Source organism: Monodon monoceros, unplaced genomic scaffold (assembly GCF_005190385.1).
Source record: "Monodon monoceros isolate NGI ecotype Baffin Bay Population unplaced genomic scaffold, NGI_Narwhal_1 Super_Scaffold_2, whole genome shotgun sequence".
In the NCBI taxonomy this organism is placed as follows: Eukaryota; Metazoa; Chordata; class Mammalia; order Artiodactyla; family Monodontidae; genus Monodon; species Monodon monoceros.
Window position 1 is genome coordinate 53,419,361 of NW_021703776.1, and position 15,088 is coordinate 53,434,448.

Below are 15,088 nucleotides of genomic sequence, written 5' to 3' on the forward strand. Positions count from 1 at the left end.
CTGACTTGGTATAAGACCCAGGGAAAACTACTTAATCACTACAAGCTTCTGTGTTCTCATCTGTTAGATGGGAATAAAAAGAGTAACTACCCCTGACAAAGTTTGTGAGGCTCCTGTAAAGCACCTGGCACTTAGTCACTCAACCGATGTTAGGTCTTACTATTGTTATTTGGTTATATTTACCTAGCCTTAACAATTTAATCAAATATGTCCTCTTTTCTTTCAGCTGGTTATTAATCAACATTTATTTACCTTGCACTTTTTACAACAAAGACCATCACTGCACTGGGAGTCTTGAGTCAAGGTGCATTTCTTACAACACTCTGCTCCTTCAAGGACACATTCCTAAGGAATATAAACATTTGCAAAACGTCAGAGAATGGTGTCATTTTCCTGAAAGTACCAGGATATTTTCTAAAACCAATGTACAGCCTCAAAGTAAGCATCTGTCTTCCACAAATCTTACGAAATTTCTAGGCATAACACTTGCTCTTCATGTTTCAGTGTGTGAACCTGGAATAACCCCGAACAACCTAAAGAAATCATCCCAACACCCAGAGACTTACTGCTGGGGTCCCACAGTCACACTCCTCTCCAGTTTCAATGAAGCCATTGCCACACTCAGGAGGATCAAGAAGCTGTGGAATGAAAACCAAAAAGGGCACTAAAATGCAGAAAAATCAACATCAAAGACCTTACGAGAGACCACAAGTGCCACACCTACACTTCTGGCCTATCTGTCAGTCATTCCAAAATATATTTTTATTTTCCTAAACTGCAAAGTATGACTTCAGAATTTTAGAACTGGAAACTTTAGAACATAGTGTCTAATATTGTTTCCATTTCATATTTAATCATATTTTCATATATAACATACCTATCAAGCAGGGTCTGATAAGTGTCATCAAAATAAAAGATGATCTTGGCATTGACTAAAGCCAAGCCAGATGGACTCCTGAAATTTCATTTCAAACAGGACGCAAGGGATTTGGAGTCAGACACCTGGATTCAAATTGTGGCTCAGCTACTTATCTTGCGCAAATGGCTTGCCATCTCAGAGCCCAGGTGTTTTCGTATTTAAGACAGGAATGATAATAATATTAGCTTCCCATCTACTTAATGAATTGTTATGAGGATCAAGTTCAATTATCTGCGAAAAGCCCTTTATTAACTGTTATTTCCTCGTGAAACAGAAAGTTTTTTCATGGACAATAAGGAAAACATCACAAAAATTAATAAATCCACTGATTTATTTAATATAAAATACAACTCTTCCTATTAAGATAGCTCTGCAGAGAACAGCAATAATAATTTGCCCCAGAGATGGAAGCAGTTTTTGGCCTGTACAAGAGTATATTTTGAGACTTTTCTATTTTTTAACTTTCTGCTGATTTTATTATCTTTTGAGTACAATTTATCTTATGGCGATAGGTAAAACTAGTAAATAGTAAATAGTTGCTATGTTCCGGATATATAATATTCATTCCAAAGTTAATGCAAGTTTACATATTATAGAATGGAAGTGAGTACACAGCCACATGCATGCCCGCACACACACACACTTTCTTAACCAACTAGAAGGAAAAAACAAGCAAACAAACAAACAAAAAAATCAAGAAAGCAACAACAAAAGTCCCCACCTAATTTCAAATACTCTCTCCTCTCCTACAAAAGAATCAACTCATCTCTAGATTTCATTTTTAGTTGAAAGGATCATAATGAATGAGGCAGCTTTGAAAGCCAAAACTAAAACTCTCCAGATGAAAAAACACAGTTATTCTCTTACTCTGGGCTCAGAATAATCAATTAGTTTGGTTAAAAGACTTGAATTGTGTTTCATTTATAGAAGCAGGAATTTAGTTCTAATATCCCTTCTGAAGCTTTTGGAAAGAGTCTTAAAATTGTCAATTTGCTTTTCAGTGCAGTATGAAATTTCCTAAATTTCACTGGAGTGAACAGAGAATGAAACCAGGTAAATGATTACAAAGGCAATGCCACGTATCACTGTGATGTAGGGAAGCACTTCATAGTTCACATAATTACCGAGGACAAAACACTCTTCTTTAACATGGGAAGTCTTCCAAATGTATGATGAAGACCTGTTTTCTAGTCAGTAACCAGAGGATGCTCTGCAAGCTATGAAAGCCTCTGACAGTCTCAGTACAGACCTTCTCCTTTTTAGCAGACTTAGTTTTTATATTGAGAAGTATTGTAATTTTGATAGTTTTTATATTGAGAAGTATTGTAATTTTGATCGTACTGCTCATTCTGAAAGGCAGTGGTGGGGAGTAAAGAGGGGAGACAGGCCTCCTTTTCTACCAGTATGAATTGTGATTCGGTATCCAAAGGCAGGGGAGGGGGAATGTATCAAGAACATGAAAAAGAAAGGCAAAGTGAAACCATTTTTGTAAGCTAACCCTGAATCCTCATTTGGCCATATAAAAAGAAAATGGACATTTTTCAGAAAGCAAAACTAATTTCTACCTGCTTTTTATTCCCATCAGAGTAACCCCAAATGCCCAAGATTAATTCAACTTAGAAATGTAGATACTTAGTGTATCTAGAATGTGTACATATAAGCTAGTGGAAAAGCTTTCTTTTATAAGACACAATGAATGAAAATCTGTGTTTACAATACTTTAGAAAGATTAATAACTAATAACTCTGATCACACTTATTACCTTAGAAGGTTTGTTGAAAAGGCAGGCACCACCTCCACTATTCAGGAAATCATGATACTCTTCAATATTACACTGGGTGAACTTTTTAGGAAGATAATAGCTATAAAAGAGAAGAAAAGCAGTAGCTGGGTACAGTTTTAGTCTCCCTTGTTTGTAGATTAGTCTTAAAACTGAACACTGTTAACATTGTACATTATTCCTTAAAAAAAAAAAAAATAAATAAATAATCAATTCCACTTATGTATAACATTTGCATTCAATCCGTAAGAGTTTATTCAATAAGCAGTTTTCTAAATTCTTCATTAGGTGGCTAATAGTAACTACGGTTTGCTCATTATCTGCATATCCATTGAAAGGAAACACACCTATAGTACCTGTAATTTCCATCAAAGAGAGTTAGAAATAATTTATTTCACAATGAGTCTTTCCTAAATATTAAACCTGGGCTGGAACCCAAACTGCAGGGCATTCTGCAAAATAACTGACCTATAATCTCCGAACGTGTCAAAGCCATGACAGTCAAAGAAAGACTGAGGAATTGTTCCAGATTGAAGAGAACAAAAACTGGCTGTGATGCCTGATTCTGAAGCGTTTGCTAAAATGACATGGAAGAAACACAGGGCTGATCTTGAATGAGGGATAAGAATTAGATGATTTTCTTGGTGGTATTGTGGTCCTATAGGAAGATGCCTTTGTTTGCAGAAAGGCACATAAAGTTAGGTATTTGGAGGTGATAGGCACCATGTAAAAACGTGCAATTCAGAGACAAAAAGGTTCTTTGTAACTATTCTTCTAACTCTTCAAGTTTCAGACTGCTTCAAAATACAAAAAAAAAAAAAATTATACCCCCCCAAAATAATCAAGGGTCAATAGAAAAAAGAAACCTCGCGGTAGAGCAATTTGGAACTATGCATTAAGAATCTTCAGAATGTGAAATATCCTTAAATCTAGTAATTTTACTCTCAGAAATTTTTCTTGAGGAGTTGATTTGCTATGTGTGCAAAGATGTCTGAATAAAGATATTTATGGTGGCACAATTTATAGTAGCAAATAACATGAAAATAATCTAAATGTTCGACAGTAGAAAACTGTTAACTAAACTGTGATATATTAATAAAATAGAATACCATGTACTTATTAATATTCATGGTAGTGTTAAAGAATGAAGGCTCAGAAAAATGCTGACTATATATAATGTTAAGTAAAAAATTAATAAATTGTTATATCCAACATAATCCAAATTTTATAAAACAGTGAACATGTAAAGAGAAAAAACTACTGGATTTATTTTATTTTATTTTTTAGCCACGCCACACGGCATGCAGGATCTTAGTTCCTGACCAGGGATCGAACCCATGCCCTGTACAGTGGAAGCACAGAGTCCTAACCACTGGACCGCTAGCAAAGTCCCAAAACTGCTAGATTTAAGCAGCAGTATTTTAACATTAACCACAGTTGTCACCCAATGGTGAGAAAAGAGGTGATACAAATTTTATTTTCTGTATTTTTCAAAAATTATTTTACATTGAGCTTTGTATAAAAGTGAAAACACAATTAAGATAAGAATGGAAAGTCTCTCCCACTAGCCTGTCCGTTTATATGCCTACTTCTTCCTAGCATAATGATTAATGCTTAAGTGAACTGACTAATGGAATTTACGATTATTTACCCTAAACTCATTTACCAAGTATTTCATGCCAAGCTCTCCAAATAAAGTTGTCTTGGGTTTAAACTGTCTGAACTACTTTACTTCCTTTGCTTCATTTTCCTAATAAGTCATAAACTTTATTATTTTAAAATTTTCTTACATATATTACTTCCTTTTTGCTTTTCAGTGCCTACACTTCAGCCAATGTTTTTATCGCCTTATCTATAATCCATTGTATATATCCCTGTCAGGATTATGGAATTTAAACAGGAATTTCTTCAAGTTCCCTCTTTATTCTACTGGTCAAAATCGGAGGTGGTTCTCTACTGCTATAGAAGAAAGTCACTGATTTACAGTGTTGGACCCTTAGAAGTCAAAGTCTAGTTCAGCCCCTGCCCTGCAAAGGCAGCATCAGGGGGTTCAGGTTAGCCCAGCCTCCTGCCCACTACACAGCTGGGAGCTCAGTCTGCTCTCCAGTAGTGACAAGAAACTCTTCCCAGATAGGGAAGCTCTTTTTACACATGAAGAGTTGAAATCTGTACATTGCACTTACCTTCCCTATGCCACATCTGACTTCCTATAACTGCCGCACACAGTCCTGTATTGTTAACTATATCAATGAGACTAATTCTTTACCATACCATGGCCCTTCCAATACCTGAAAGCAGATACCATTTCTCTCCCTAAGCTTGGCCCCAAAGCTTCTTTTTTGCAGGGTAACAAATCTATTCAATGCATTCTTACATTTTTAATTCTTATACCTTTAAATAGGACCGACAGTCTTCATTTCAACAATGCTTTCCAACATTTAACAATACAGAGGAACTTCAGAAAGTAGAAATGGGAGGGAATGTACCCATGGGAAATATATGTCCATAATTAGTGCTGATAGGTGATGTTTGGCACAGATCAAATGATATCTGGCATCATACCAGACAATGTTTTATGTAAAGAGCTTTTCTCTTGTATGCAACTATTTCATGTAAGGAGTTCCAATGCAAAGAGCTACGCATATTCGAGTGTAGCCACTGATTTTGCTGCATATTATGCTTAGTGCTAAGCAGATTGTCTGTATAATTCTTTTAGTTAATCAGAATAATCAGACAAGATTAAAAAACAAGAACCTCTAGCATGGAATTTAGTAATTGTTAGAAAATTACAACTACAAAGACTTTTATCATTTCTTCTTAATACTAAGCAAAAAGTCCAAAGATTTTTTTTTTTTTTTTTTTTTTGAGTTACACGGGCCTCTCACTGCTGTGGCCTCTCCCCTTGCGGAGCACAGGCTCCGGACGCGCAGGCTCAGCGGCCATGGGTCACGGGCCCAGCTGCTCCACGGCATGTGGGATCTTCCCGGACTGGGGCACGAACCCGTGTCCCCTGCATCTGCAGGCGGACTCTCAACCACTGCGCCACCAGGGAAGCCCAGTCCAAAGATATTTTGAAAAATATTTTAAACACAAAAAGTCCAAAGATATTTTGAAAAATATTTGCATGTATATTCCCTCCATCATCTATTCTTCTTGTCATGCATATGCTGGGAGTTCACATTTCAAATACAATCAATACATATTTATTGAAAAACAAGTCTGTATAAGAGAGTATGGTGTGAGGTCTGACAAAAAAAAAATTAGTGCAATATATAATCCTAAAAAATTTACAAATTTTAATTGGTGAGAGGAAACAAAGATATACAGAATCAAATTATAATGCAGGAGTTAAAAATTATAATAAATCTCAAGTGGTTAAAAATGTGGTTAGATAGAAAAAAAACTGAGAATTCCAGATGAAGAGAATATATTAAAGAAATCAAAAGAAGCTGGAAATTCATGTACAATTATGATGAGCATATTTTTCAGAGGCTGAACATCCACGTAGAATTACGGTTAACAAATCAGAAAAGGTGGAAACCCATATACAATTATGGTAAACAAACTGCATAAATAGTAGTAGAAAATGAGATTGCAAATGAGTATGAAGAAAGATTATGGACCTCCAAATACTGAAGGAAGGAATGTGAACCTTATTCTTTACACAATGGAGACACAAAAGTTCTGAGCAGGAAAATGACATGATTCGTCTGTTTGACATAAAAATTCATGTGCATTAAAAGAAGAATGGAGAAATTGTGCTGTACACATTCAATGAACTAGAGCTGTATATATATATATATATATATATATATATATATATATATATATATATGTATGTACATCAGCATGGATGAACCCCACAAACATAAAGCTGATCAAGAAAGTAAGTCACAGAAAAATAAATATAGTATGACGCCTTTCATATAAACTGAAAACATGCAAAGCCATGCTATGTATTACTCCAACACACACACACATATACAGTAAAAGTATAAAAAAGGACCTGTGAATGATATAGACCAAATTTGACCTGTGAATGATGTAAACCAAATTTGACCTGTGAATGATATAAACCAAATTCAAGGTGGTGGTTACCTTAGCCGGGGTTGGGAACCGATAAGACAGAACACAGGGGGATTTAACTGTGCAGACAGTGTCTTGTTTTGTTTTTATCTAGGTGATCGTATACAAGTGTATACTCTTTTATTCTTTATACCTTTCAATTATGATGGAAGTGGAGTTCAGGAGGGGAGAGAGGGAGCCTGAAAGCTGTGTGAGTAGCTGGAATGTTATCAAAATAATAACAGCACAAGATAATAGAAGTTTAAAGTAAGGTGGTAATGATAAGCTTGGCATGAAAGGGATGGCTGTAAAATTTATTTAGAAAGAATAAAAGATTGATGCCTGATAGTGTGTCAAGGGTATGACAGTATAAAAATGAAAACTTTTCTTAGGAAATGGACTGAGCACACGACTTCCCACTCTTAATTCACACAGGTAGCTTGAAATCAGCCACTGTGGGAGCATTTACACCATAGGCTTCTACATAAGGTAGAAGGCTGCTGGAAATCTGAGAAAACTACTCATCAGGGCTCTCTTCTTGTTTTTGCTTTTGAGACACACTTCTGTTTATAACTCATTTAATTAGAATAGAAGAAGATAAAAGGAAAGGGAATTAGAAAGTAAGCCTTCAAGAACAAAGTTGTTGCTCATTTCTTACATTTCCAGACTAAATTCAAGGCTAAAAAGTCTTTGATCAAACTACGACAAGGTACCACCTCACACTGGTCAAAATGGCCATCTTTAAAAAATTTACGAATAACAAATGCTGGAGAGGGTGTGGAGAAAAGGGAACCCTCCTACACTGTTGATGGGTGCAGCCACTCTGGAAAACATTATGGAGGTTACTCAATAAACTAAAAATAGAATTACCGTATGATCCAGCAATTCCACTCCTAGGCGTATATCCAGACAAAACTATAATTCAAAAAGATACATGCACCCCAATGTTCACAGCAGCACTATTTACAATAGCCAAGACATGGAAACAACCTAAACGTCCATCAACAGATGAATGGATAAAGAAGATGTGGTAATATATACAATGGAATCCTACTCAGCCATTAAAAAGAATGAAATAATGCCATTTGCCGCAACATGGATGCAACTAGAGATTATCATTCTGAGTGAAGTAAGTCAGAAAGATACAGACAAATACCATATAATACCACTTATATGTGGAATCTAAAATATGACACAAATGAACTTATCTACAAAACAGAAACAGACTCACAGACATAGAGAACAGACTTGGGGTTGCCGGGGGGAGGGATGGATTGGGAGTTTGGGATTAGCAGATGCAAACTATTATATATAGAATGGATAAAGAACAAGGTCCTACTGTATAGCAAAGAGAACTATATTCAATATCCTGTAATAAACCACAATGGAAAAAATATGAAAAAGAATGTATATATGTATGTATACCTGAATCACTTTGCTGTACAGTAGAACTTAATGCAACACTGTAAATCAACTATACTTCAATAAATTTTTTAAAAAAGAAAGAAATGCTTCAAAACAATTATTATATTTACCTGAAGTTGGTGGAATCATATATCCTGCATGCCCCTGACTCACCACATTTCAAATTCCCCCAGCCAAAAAAAAAACTTTGACCTACTAGCTTAAAGAACAGCAATTGTTTTCATAAATAAGAGACTATTTCGTGAAAATATATTCCCTACAGAGCCATTGAGAATATCTACTTCCAATTTTAAATGCCTGTGGTAAGGTTCCAGGCACTAAGTTATTGAGTGTCATCCTCCTAAGAAGACAACAGCACAGCAGAGAAAGGAACAGTGAGTTATTTTTAAATAGAAGTGGCTCACCCAGTGTCTCCCATTATGCATCCAGACCACGTGTCCTCACATTTACACTCACCTAAGAGAAAACGAATACACATGCCTTGTTACAAAGTGAAAACAGATGCATTAGAGTAGTTACTATTTTTAAAAGTATATGTTCTGTTTTATGTAAAGCATAGCAACAAAAATCTATTGTACTTTGACCCTATCGAGCTTATATAATTTTTACTAAAATAAAATCTTTTCATATTTTAACAAGTGGCCATATTTGTAAAGCACTCACTTAAAATGGCTTAACAATCAAATACCAATGAAATAGTGATGTACCACTACAGGATTCTGGTTTCATAAGCCTTTATTGGAATTCTAACAATTTCTCATCCATTTTTAAAACCTCTGCACCCAAGGCTTCTGGTAGAAGGCAGTATAGTATATTGGTTAAGCAAAAGGTCCTCAGAATCAGAAATACCTAGGTTCAAAATCTGGGTATGCCACTTAATATATGTGTAATCTTGGAGACATTACACTTTTAAGATCTAGTCACTTTATCTGTAAAATGGGAGCTGATAACGAATATCTTGTAGGATTATCTTGAGGATTAAATGAGCATCTAGATGTATATAATTCTGGCATTCAATTATCTGTTATATAATGGGTACTTCATAAATGGTAATAGTTGTAGTTAATATAAACGATCATATTTATTACTAAAATAATACAATAAATATGATTATAATCAACTTACTCCAAATATATAGTGTTTATCCATTCCTGGTAAAGTAACTTTACCTACTTGGGAAAATATATTCATCATAGATGCTAAACCTAGCATATTTTACTAGGCCCATATTGTATTAAGCCCTTTATCAGGTCTGATCCTGGCAGGCAAATTCTACCTCTGTGGCAATACTAAAAGATATTTTAAATAAACTGTAATAAAGTAGTATGCCTTATGAATAACTTATATTAGCATAGGCTTAGTGGAAATGCTTGGGTTTTGGAGTCACACAGACCCACCTCTATAACCCACCTTGTGAACTTAATGCAATTTACTTCTAAGTTTATTCATTCAACGACACTGGTTTGAACACCTCCTACGTGCCAGGCTCTGTTCTTAGCACTGGGATACATAACTAATCAAAATAAAGGGCCCTTTCTTCAGGAAGCTCATATTCTAGCACAGGAGATAGTCAATAAATAATAAACCTGAAAAGCAAATGACTTATATGGTACAAAAATACAGAAAAAAAAAAAACAACAGTATGCCTTAAACCTTTATGCCCAGACCATTTAAAATTACCGAACTGAATTTATGTCCTTTTTTAGATTAAATTCAACTGTGAATTTAACATCACCTGGCTTTAAATGTTTATTATACATGGAGGAAATTCATCTGTAATGTAAATATTAACATTTGTATTACTTTTGGAAAAAAAAATTTTTGTGTCCTGGATATCTTTATATTATCACTTAAACTCTTTTGATCTATCAACTGAATTGAAGAATTTCATTCTCTAAAATATTTTTCAGATAGTCTACTTTAAATACAACTAAACCACACATGTACTTAAACTTACCACTTGCTAACTTTCTTTTGTCTGAGATAATACCAATATTATGGGCTAATGACTGGGCAAGTGTAACTGCCATTAAATCCGTTTTCCCAAACTGAAAGACAAAAATAAAATACTTGTAAATGCAAATTATTTTTTATTTAAGATGGGCCAGAGAAAATGTCACAATATAATTGAAAATAAGTAATTTCTGAGCATTTTATTTAGCAGAGGTTAAACACATAATAGCTAGTGCTCAACTACTAAGCATTTGGGAAGAAGTAGTAAGAAATAAATCCATGTTTGACTAAGTCTTACAGAGAAGACTAGAAGCCAGGGAATCATCGACTTTCAGATTTGGAAACTTACATCTAATTTTGAGCCCAAATTTCACCGGTGACATTCCTGAAAAACTGAATACTTGTACCACAGTTAAGCCAGTCTTTCAGATAAGAGAAAATAAAATAAATGTATAATTTATTTGGAACTTGTTCATCCTTGTGTGTCCACAAGCACTCCTAAAATCCCCAAACTGAATAGAACTTGGCTTCAGAAAACCAATGGTATGAGTCATAGGAAATGGTGACCATCTTTGGCCACAAGAAACTTGAAAAGACCTAGGGATATTTTTTTCGATATGCAGCCTCCCAAAGATTCAGGTATTTTTCTTTTAGATCACTTCCATCAGGTTTAGTGCCCTAGGGGTAGAAGTTAACCCTTTGGAAAACCTAGTCTATTTTTTCCTCCAAAAATTTGCCAAATATTGAGGAAGACAATTTTCAATTGAGTTCTTAAGTAGTAACCCAGTGCTTCAGGGAATTACTCAATTCTCTGGAAAAACAGTCAACGTGATAAATAGGGCCTTATTTTCAATAAAGGTAAAGGTAAAGATTTTCTCTATCTAATCTGTATATAGCTAAACCTGGAAATTATTCTAAGTAGAACATGAACAGAATTATCCAATATTACCTTTCCTTATTTCCCTATTCTGGCCTCTGGCACTAACCATGTTGGTTGTTAATAAAATAACAATATCTGGAGTATGTGGAATACTGAGAAACTGTCCCTTAAATATTAGGAAAACATCATCAGCCATCGTATCACGTTATATCTTACAGATGTTCACACCTACTTCATTCACGCCTCCTCCTTTCAGCAACGAGCAAATCCCACCAATATAAGCTGCCCCGCTCCGGCTACTCTCAAATTGACTTCCCCTTTCAGAAAAGGAAATGAAAAAGGCTTACTGCTGACAGTCCACATATCATAGCACCTCTCATTATTAAGTTACCACATTTATTTTCTCAATGCACATACATTTCTCTACTATATACTCCTGAGGTAAGGGAGGAATATGAAAATTGTTGGCACGCATAACCAAAGGAAAAGGTTTCTGAGGAATGTTTCCCCACATGATCAATAAATATCTTAAATAGAACTATACCTATGAAAAAAGGATCTCTAACATGAGGTACACTTACGTGGTATTTCCATCAAAAATACATATAACTTGAATCTCATAGTGAGAAAACATCAGACATTCTCACAATGAGGAACATGCTATAAAATAACTGGCCTATACTCTTCAAAAATGTTAACCTCAAAAGAGACAAAGAAAGGCTGAGGAAATATTTCAGATTAAAGGAAAGTAAAGAGACGTGACGATTAAATGTAATGTGTGATCCTGGATTGGATCCTGGATTTGGGCAAGGGTTGGGGGGTAGCTATAAAACATTATTGAAACAATTGGTGAAATCTGAATATAGACAGTGGGTTAGATAAAAACATTGTACCAATGTTAAATTTTCTGGTTTTGACAGTTTACTGTGGTTATATAAGAGAATGTCTTTATTCTTAGGGAATATATATGTATTTAGTAGTAAAGGCCCAGTAAGTAAATGTCTCCAACTTACTCTCAAATAGTTCAGGAAAAAAAACAAAAAAAGACACTGATAGATAGATAGATGCAAGGAAGGAAGAAGGATAGAAAGAAGAAAATCATAAAACAAATGGGATAAAATGTTAACAATTGATGAATCCGGGTAAAGGGCATATGGTATTTCCTTGTATTATTCTTGCAACTTTTCTGTAAATTTGGAATTGTGTAAAATAAAAAGTTACCTCAAAAATACTCTTTTACTTCCATTTGTAACTTTCTTCAACAGCTCTGGCCTTAGATGGTAGGATTTTAAATTGCTGCAATTTATGATTTGCTCTTACATCAAATATGCAGGTTACCCCCCAGAAAAACCATAGAGTAAGAAAAAATAAAAAATAAAATGTACCCTAGGTATACTAAGCTCTCCCCTTATACCAAAAACAAAGATAACATTAACATTTAAAAGACAGCAACTTTAAAGAATATATAATAATCTGCTGTTAAGAATACTCTTTATGAGAATTAATAGTACTTTCATTCAGTAAATGCTCTGATTAAATCTCTTGAAAAAAATTATATGAAATGTACATGCAATAATAAAATAACTCAAAATTAAATCTATTGAATATTCATGACAGTTTCAAACAATCTGTACTCTAAAACTTCTTTCAAATATATCTGCCACATCAAATCCTAATTGCATTATGCAGTAGAAAGAATACATCTCATCCACAAGTAATACAGTATTCAACATGGAATAAAAAAAAGTAATAAATCATTACAAAAGTTACGTACGAAAAAAGGTGAACTGCATCACTTTTCTCTTTGATAAAATCCCTCCTGTATTTCATAAATTCACGTAGGGTGATCAATGGATTTTCAGATATGGCAAACTTGTTGTCAGCCGCCCAGGTTTCCATGGCAACCAATACTATCCTTGTCTTAAGTTGGTCTTTATATATCTAGTATATTAACAAAATGAACACACAGCTATACATGTGGTAAAAATCAACTGATTTATGAACAGGACTACAAAGCTCCTTTTATGGAAACTCCTCGAGTTTTAGCTAAATGTGAGAAATTCCACTGTTTTTAGGGGAGATAATTGTTTTTCTAACTTACATGCATTTCCCTTGAGTAATAGAGAATCCAATTGTTTACCAAGTCATAACCAAAGAATAGAGTACTAGTAGAAACAAAATATTGCTTTTTGACAAATCTTTGCACCCTTACTCAAGGTTCCCCCAGAGTCCATTTTCTGGCACCCTATAAGATTCACACTAGCAAAAAGTGGAACACTCATGAAGGAGATAATTTCTGTACACCGTAGCTGGCCCTAATTAAACTCATGGGGAAGGTACTGGCATTGCCTTGTCGGGAAGATTTAGAAAGTAGTTTCAGTAGAATTATTTAGTTGCAACTTTCCCACGGCACCAGGCACTCTTTTGAAAAGGCACAACTGTTTCTCCATTGCTAGAACTACACTGTGAATATCTTTGTTAGGGGCTACGACTCAACCTTTTCTTTTCCAGTGTGAAAAATACAGGCATAAAAATACAGGCATAAATACAGGCATAAAAATACAGGCAAAAATACAGGCATAAAAAACTTCAGGCATAAAGCTGTAACTCTGACCACTTCCTTTTATCATTTTCCCAGCCAGAGATCAAAGTCAATAAAGTTCATGGCAAAGTTACCAGGGACTTAACAGGACACCTTGGCTAAAGTGCAATTTAGGGCACTGAAAGTATAAGAACATTATCCGATTTATTAGCAATCAGGAGATAAACTTCCTCTGTGGCAATACTGAATCGGGTTCATACTTACTAAATCCGCCAGGTTCACCACAGATTTCGCATAGGTATTGGTAAGTACCACTGAAAGCCGATGTTTTTTAAACTGAAAGCAAAAGAAAACAAGTGAAGGGCTTCAAGATCATCAGCAAATACTCATCTCAGCAGAGGAAATAAGGTGTAATTGAAAGGCCTCTAAAGCTTTCTGTAAAAACTGCAAGTTGACACCTAGCTCTTTAGATGCTGCGTAGCCTGAGGCAACGCTCCTAAAAGTTTGAGGCCTTACCTCACTTTGAGGTAAAGTAGAAAACACCCATTCCATCCATTTCAAAAGTTTATTTTTTATCACAAGATTGTTAATTCAAAATGATAAAACATATGAAAGTTGTTGATAAATTGCAAGACATACAAATAAAGGTAGGGTGAAAGCCAGAAAAACTGAATGTGAATAATGCTGAAAGTATAAAAAGTTCCACAAGACTTACTCAGTAAAGAGAAGAAAGCCCTAATGGTCACGAGGAGGTGGCTTATAGGCTTGATGTGAATGACATATATCTTTGGTTTGGCCTCAGTGGTGTTTTAAAAATCAGGAAATATCATGATTTCTGGCTTCACTCAAAATTAGTATTCCCCACATGGTAATAACTGGCAAGGGCTGAGAAGCAGACTCTCCCGTTGGGCAGACCATGTGACTTCTCTTTTGCCACAGGCCTCACCCCTCCCTATTGTTTTATACCTGGCTCACTTTATTTGAATTATCTGCTACAGATGCTTACAGACATCTGAATTTATGATATCCTAAAATGTCTAAAATATGTGTTCTTGCAACTTATTTTTATTCTGTAAAAATCTCAGGAAAAAGTAACATTCACGAAATCAAATCGGTAGGAAGATAGAACTTAGTCCTACCCTGAACAAGGAAGAAGCACTCAATAATAATTATCATTATAATTAATAATCAATGTTATTAGTTTAATCATATTTAAATAAATGACACATTTTCCCCCAAATAAGTAATTCAAAGTAAAGTAAAATGTATGTGTACCTGAAATTAAGTAAAATTCAGCAACGTGCATCACTGAATATTTTTAGTTTAAAACTCTGCCCATGAATTGAGTATACAACATGCTCATGAACTGAATATACAACATGCCCATGAATTGAGTATTAAAAAAAACCTGACTCAACAAAAAAGGAAGTTTGGCTAGGTTTTTATCCTAAAAATCTTCACTGCTTGGCTATATAAGGTATTTTTTTCTAAGTGTTATTCTATATTGCAGCATATATTGACTAA

General features: G+C 34.7%; 1 protein-coding gene across 8 annotated transcripts in view; it reads right to left on the reverse strand.

The window, feature by feature from the left end:
* ADAM22 (ADAM metallopeptidase domain 22) overlaps positions 1 to 15,088 on the reverse strand; it is a 250,350-nt gene that overhangs the window by 60,757 nt on the left and 174,505 nt on the right. For all 8 annotated transcript variants that reach the window (XM_029233349.1, XM_029233348.1, XM_029233352.1 and 5 more), the window contains 8 exons: positions 13,829 to 13,900; positions 12,797 to 12,963; positions 11,255 to 11,339; positions 10,147 to 10,237; positions 8,594 to 8,645; positions 2,682 to 2,781; positions 567 to 638; positions 253 to 345 (listed from right to left, as the gene is read on the reverse strand). In XM_029233349.1, the coding sequence (XP_029089182.1) occupies positions 253 to 345; positions 567 to 638; positions 2,682 to 2,781; positions 8,594 to 8,645; positions 10,147 to 10,237; positions 11,255 to 11,339; positions 12,797 to 12,963; positions 13,829 to 13,900 (732 nt within the window). The remainder of the gene's footprint in view (positions 1 to 252; positions 346 to 566; positions 639 to 2,681; positions 2,782 to 8,593; positions 8,646 to 10,146; positions 10,238 to 11,254; positions 11,340 to 12,796; positions 12,964 to 13,828; positions 13,901 to 15,088) is intronic.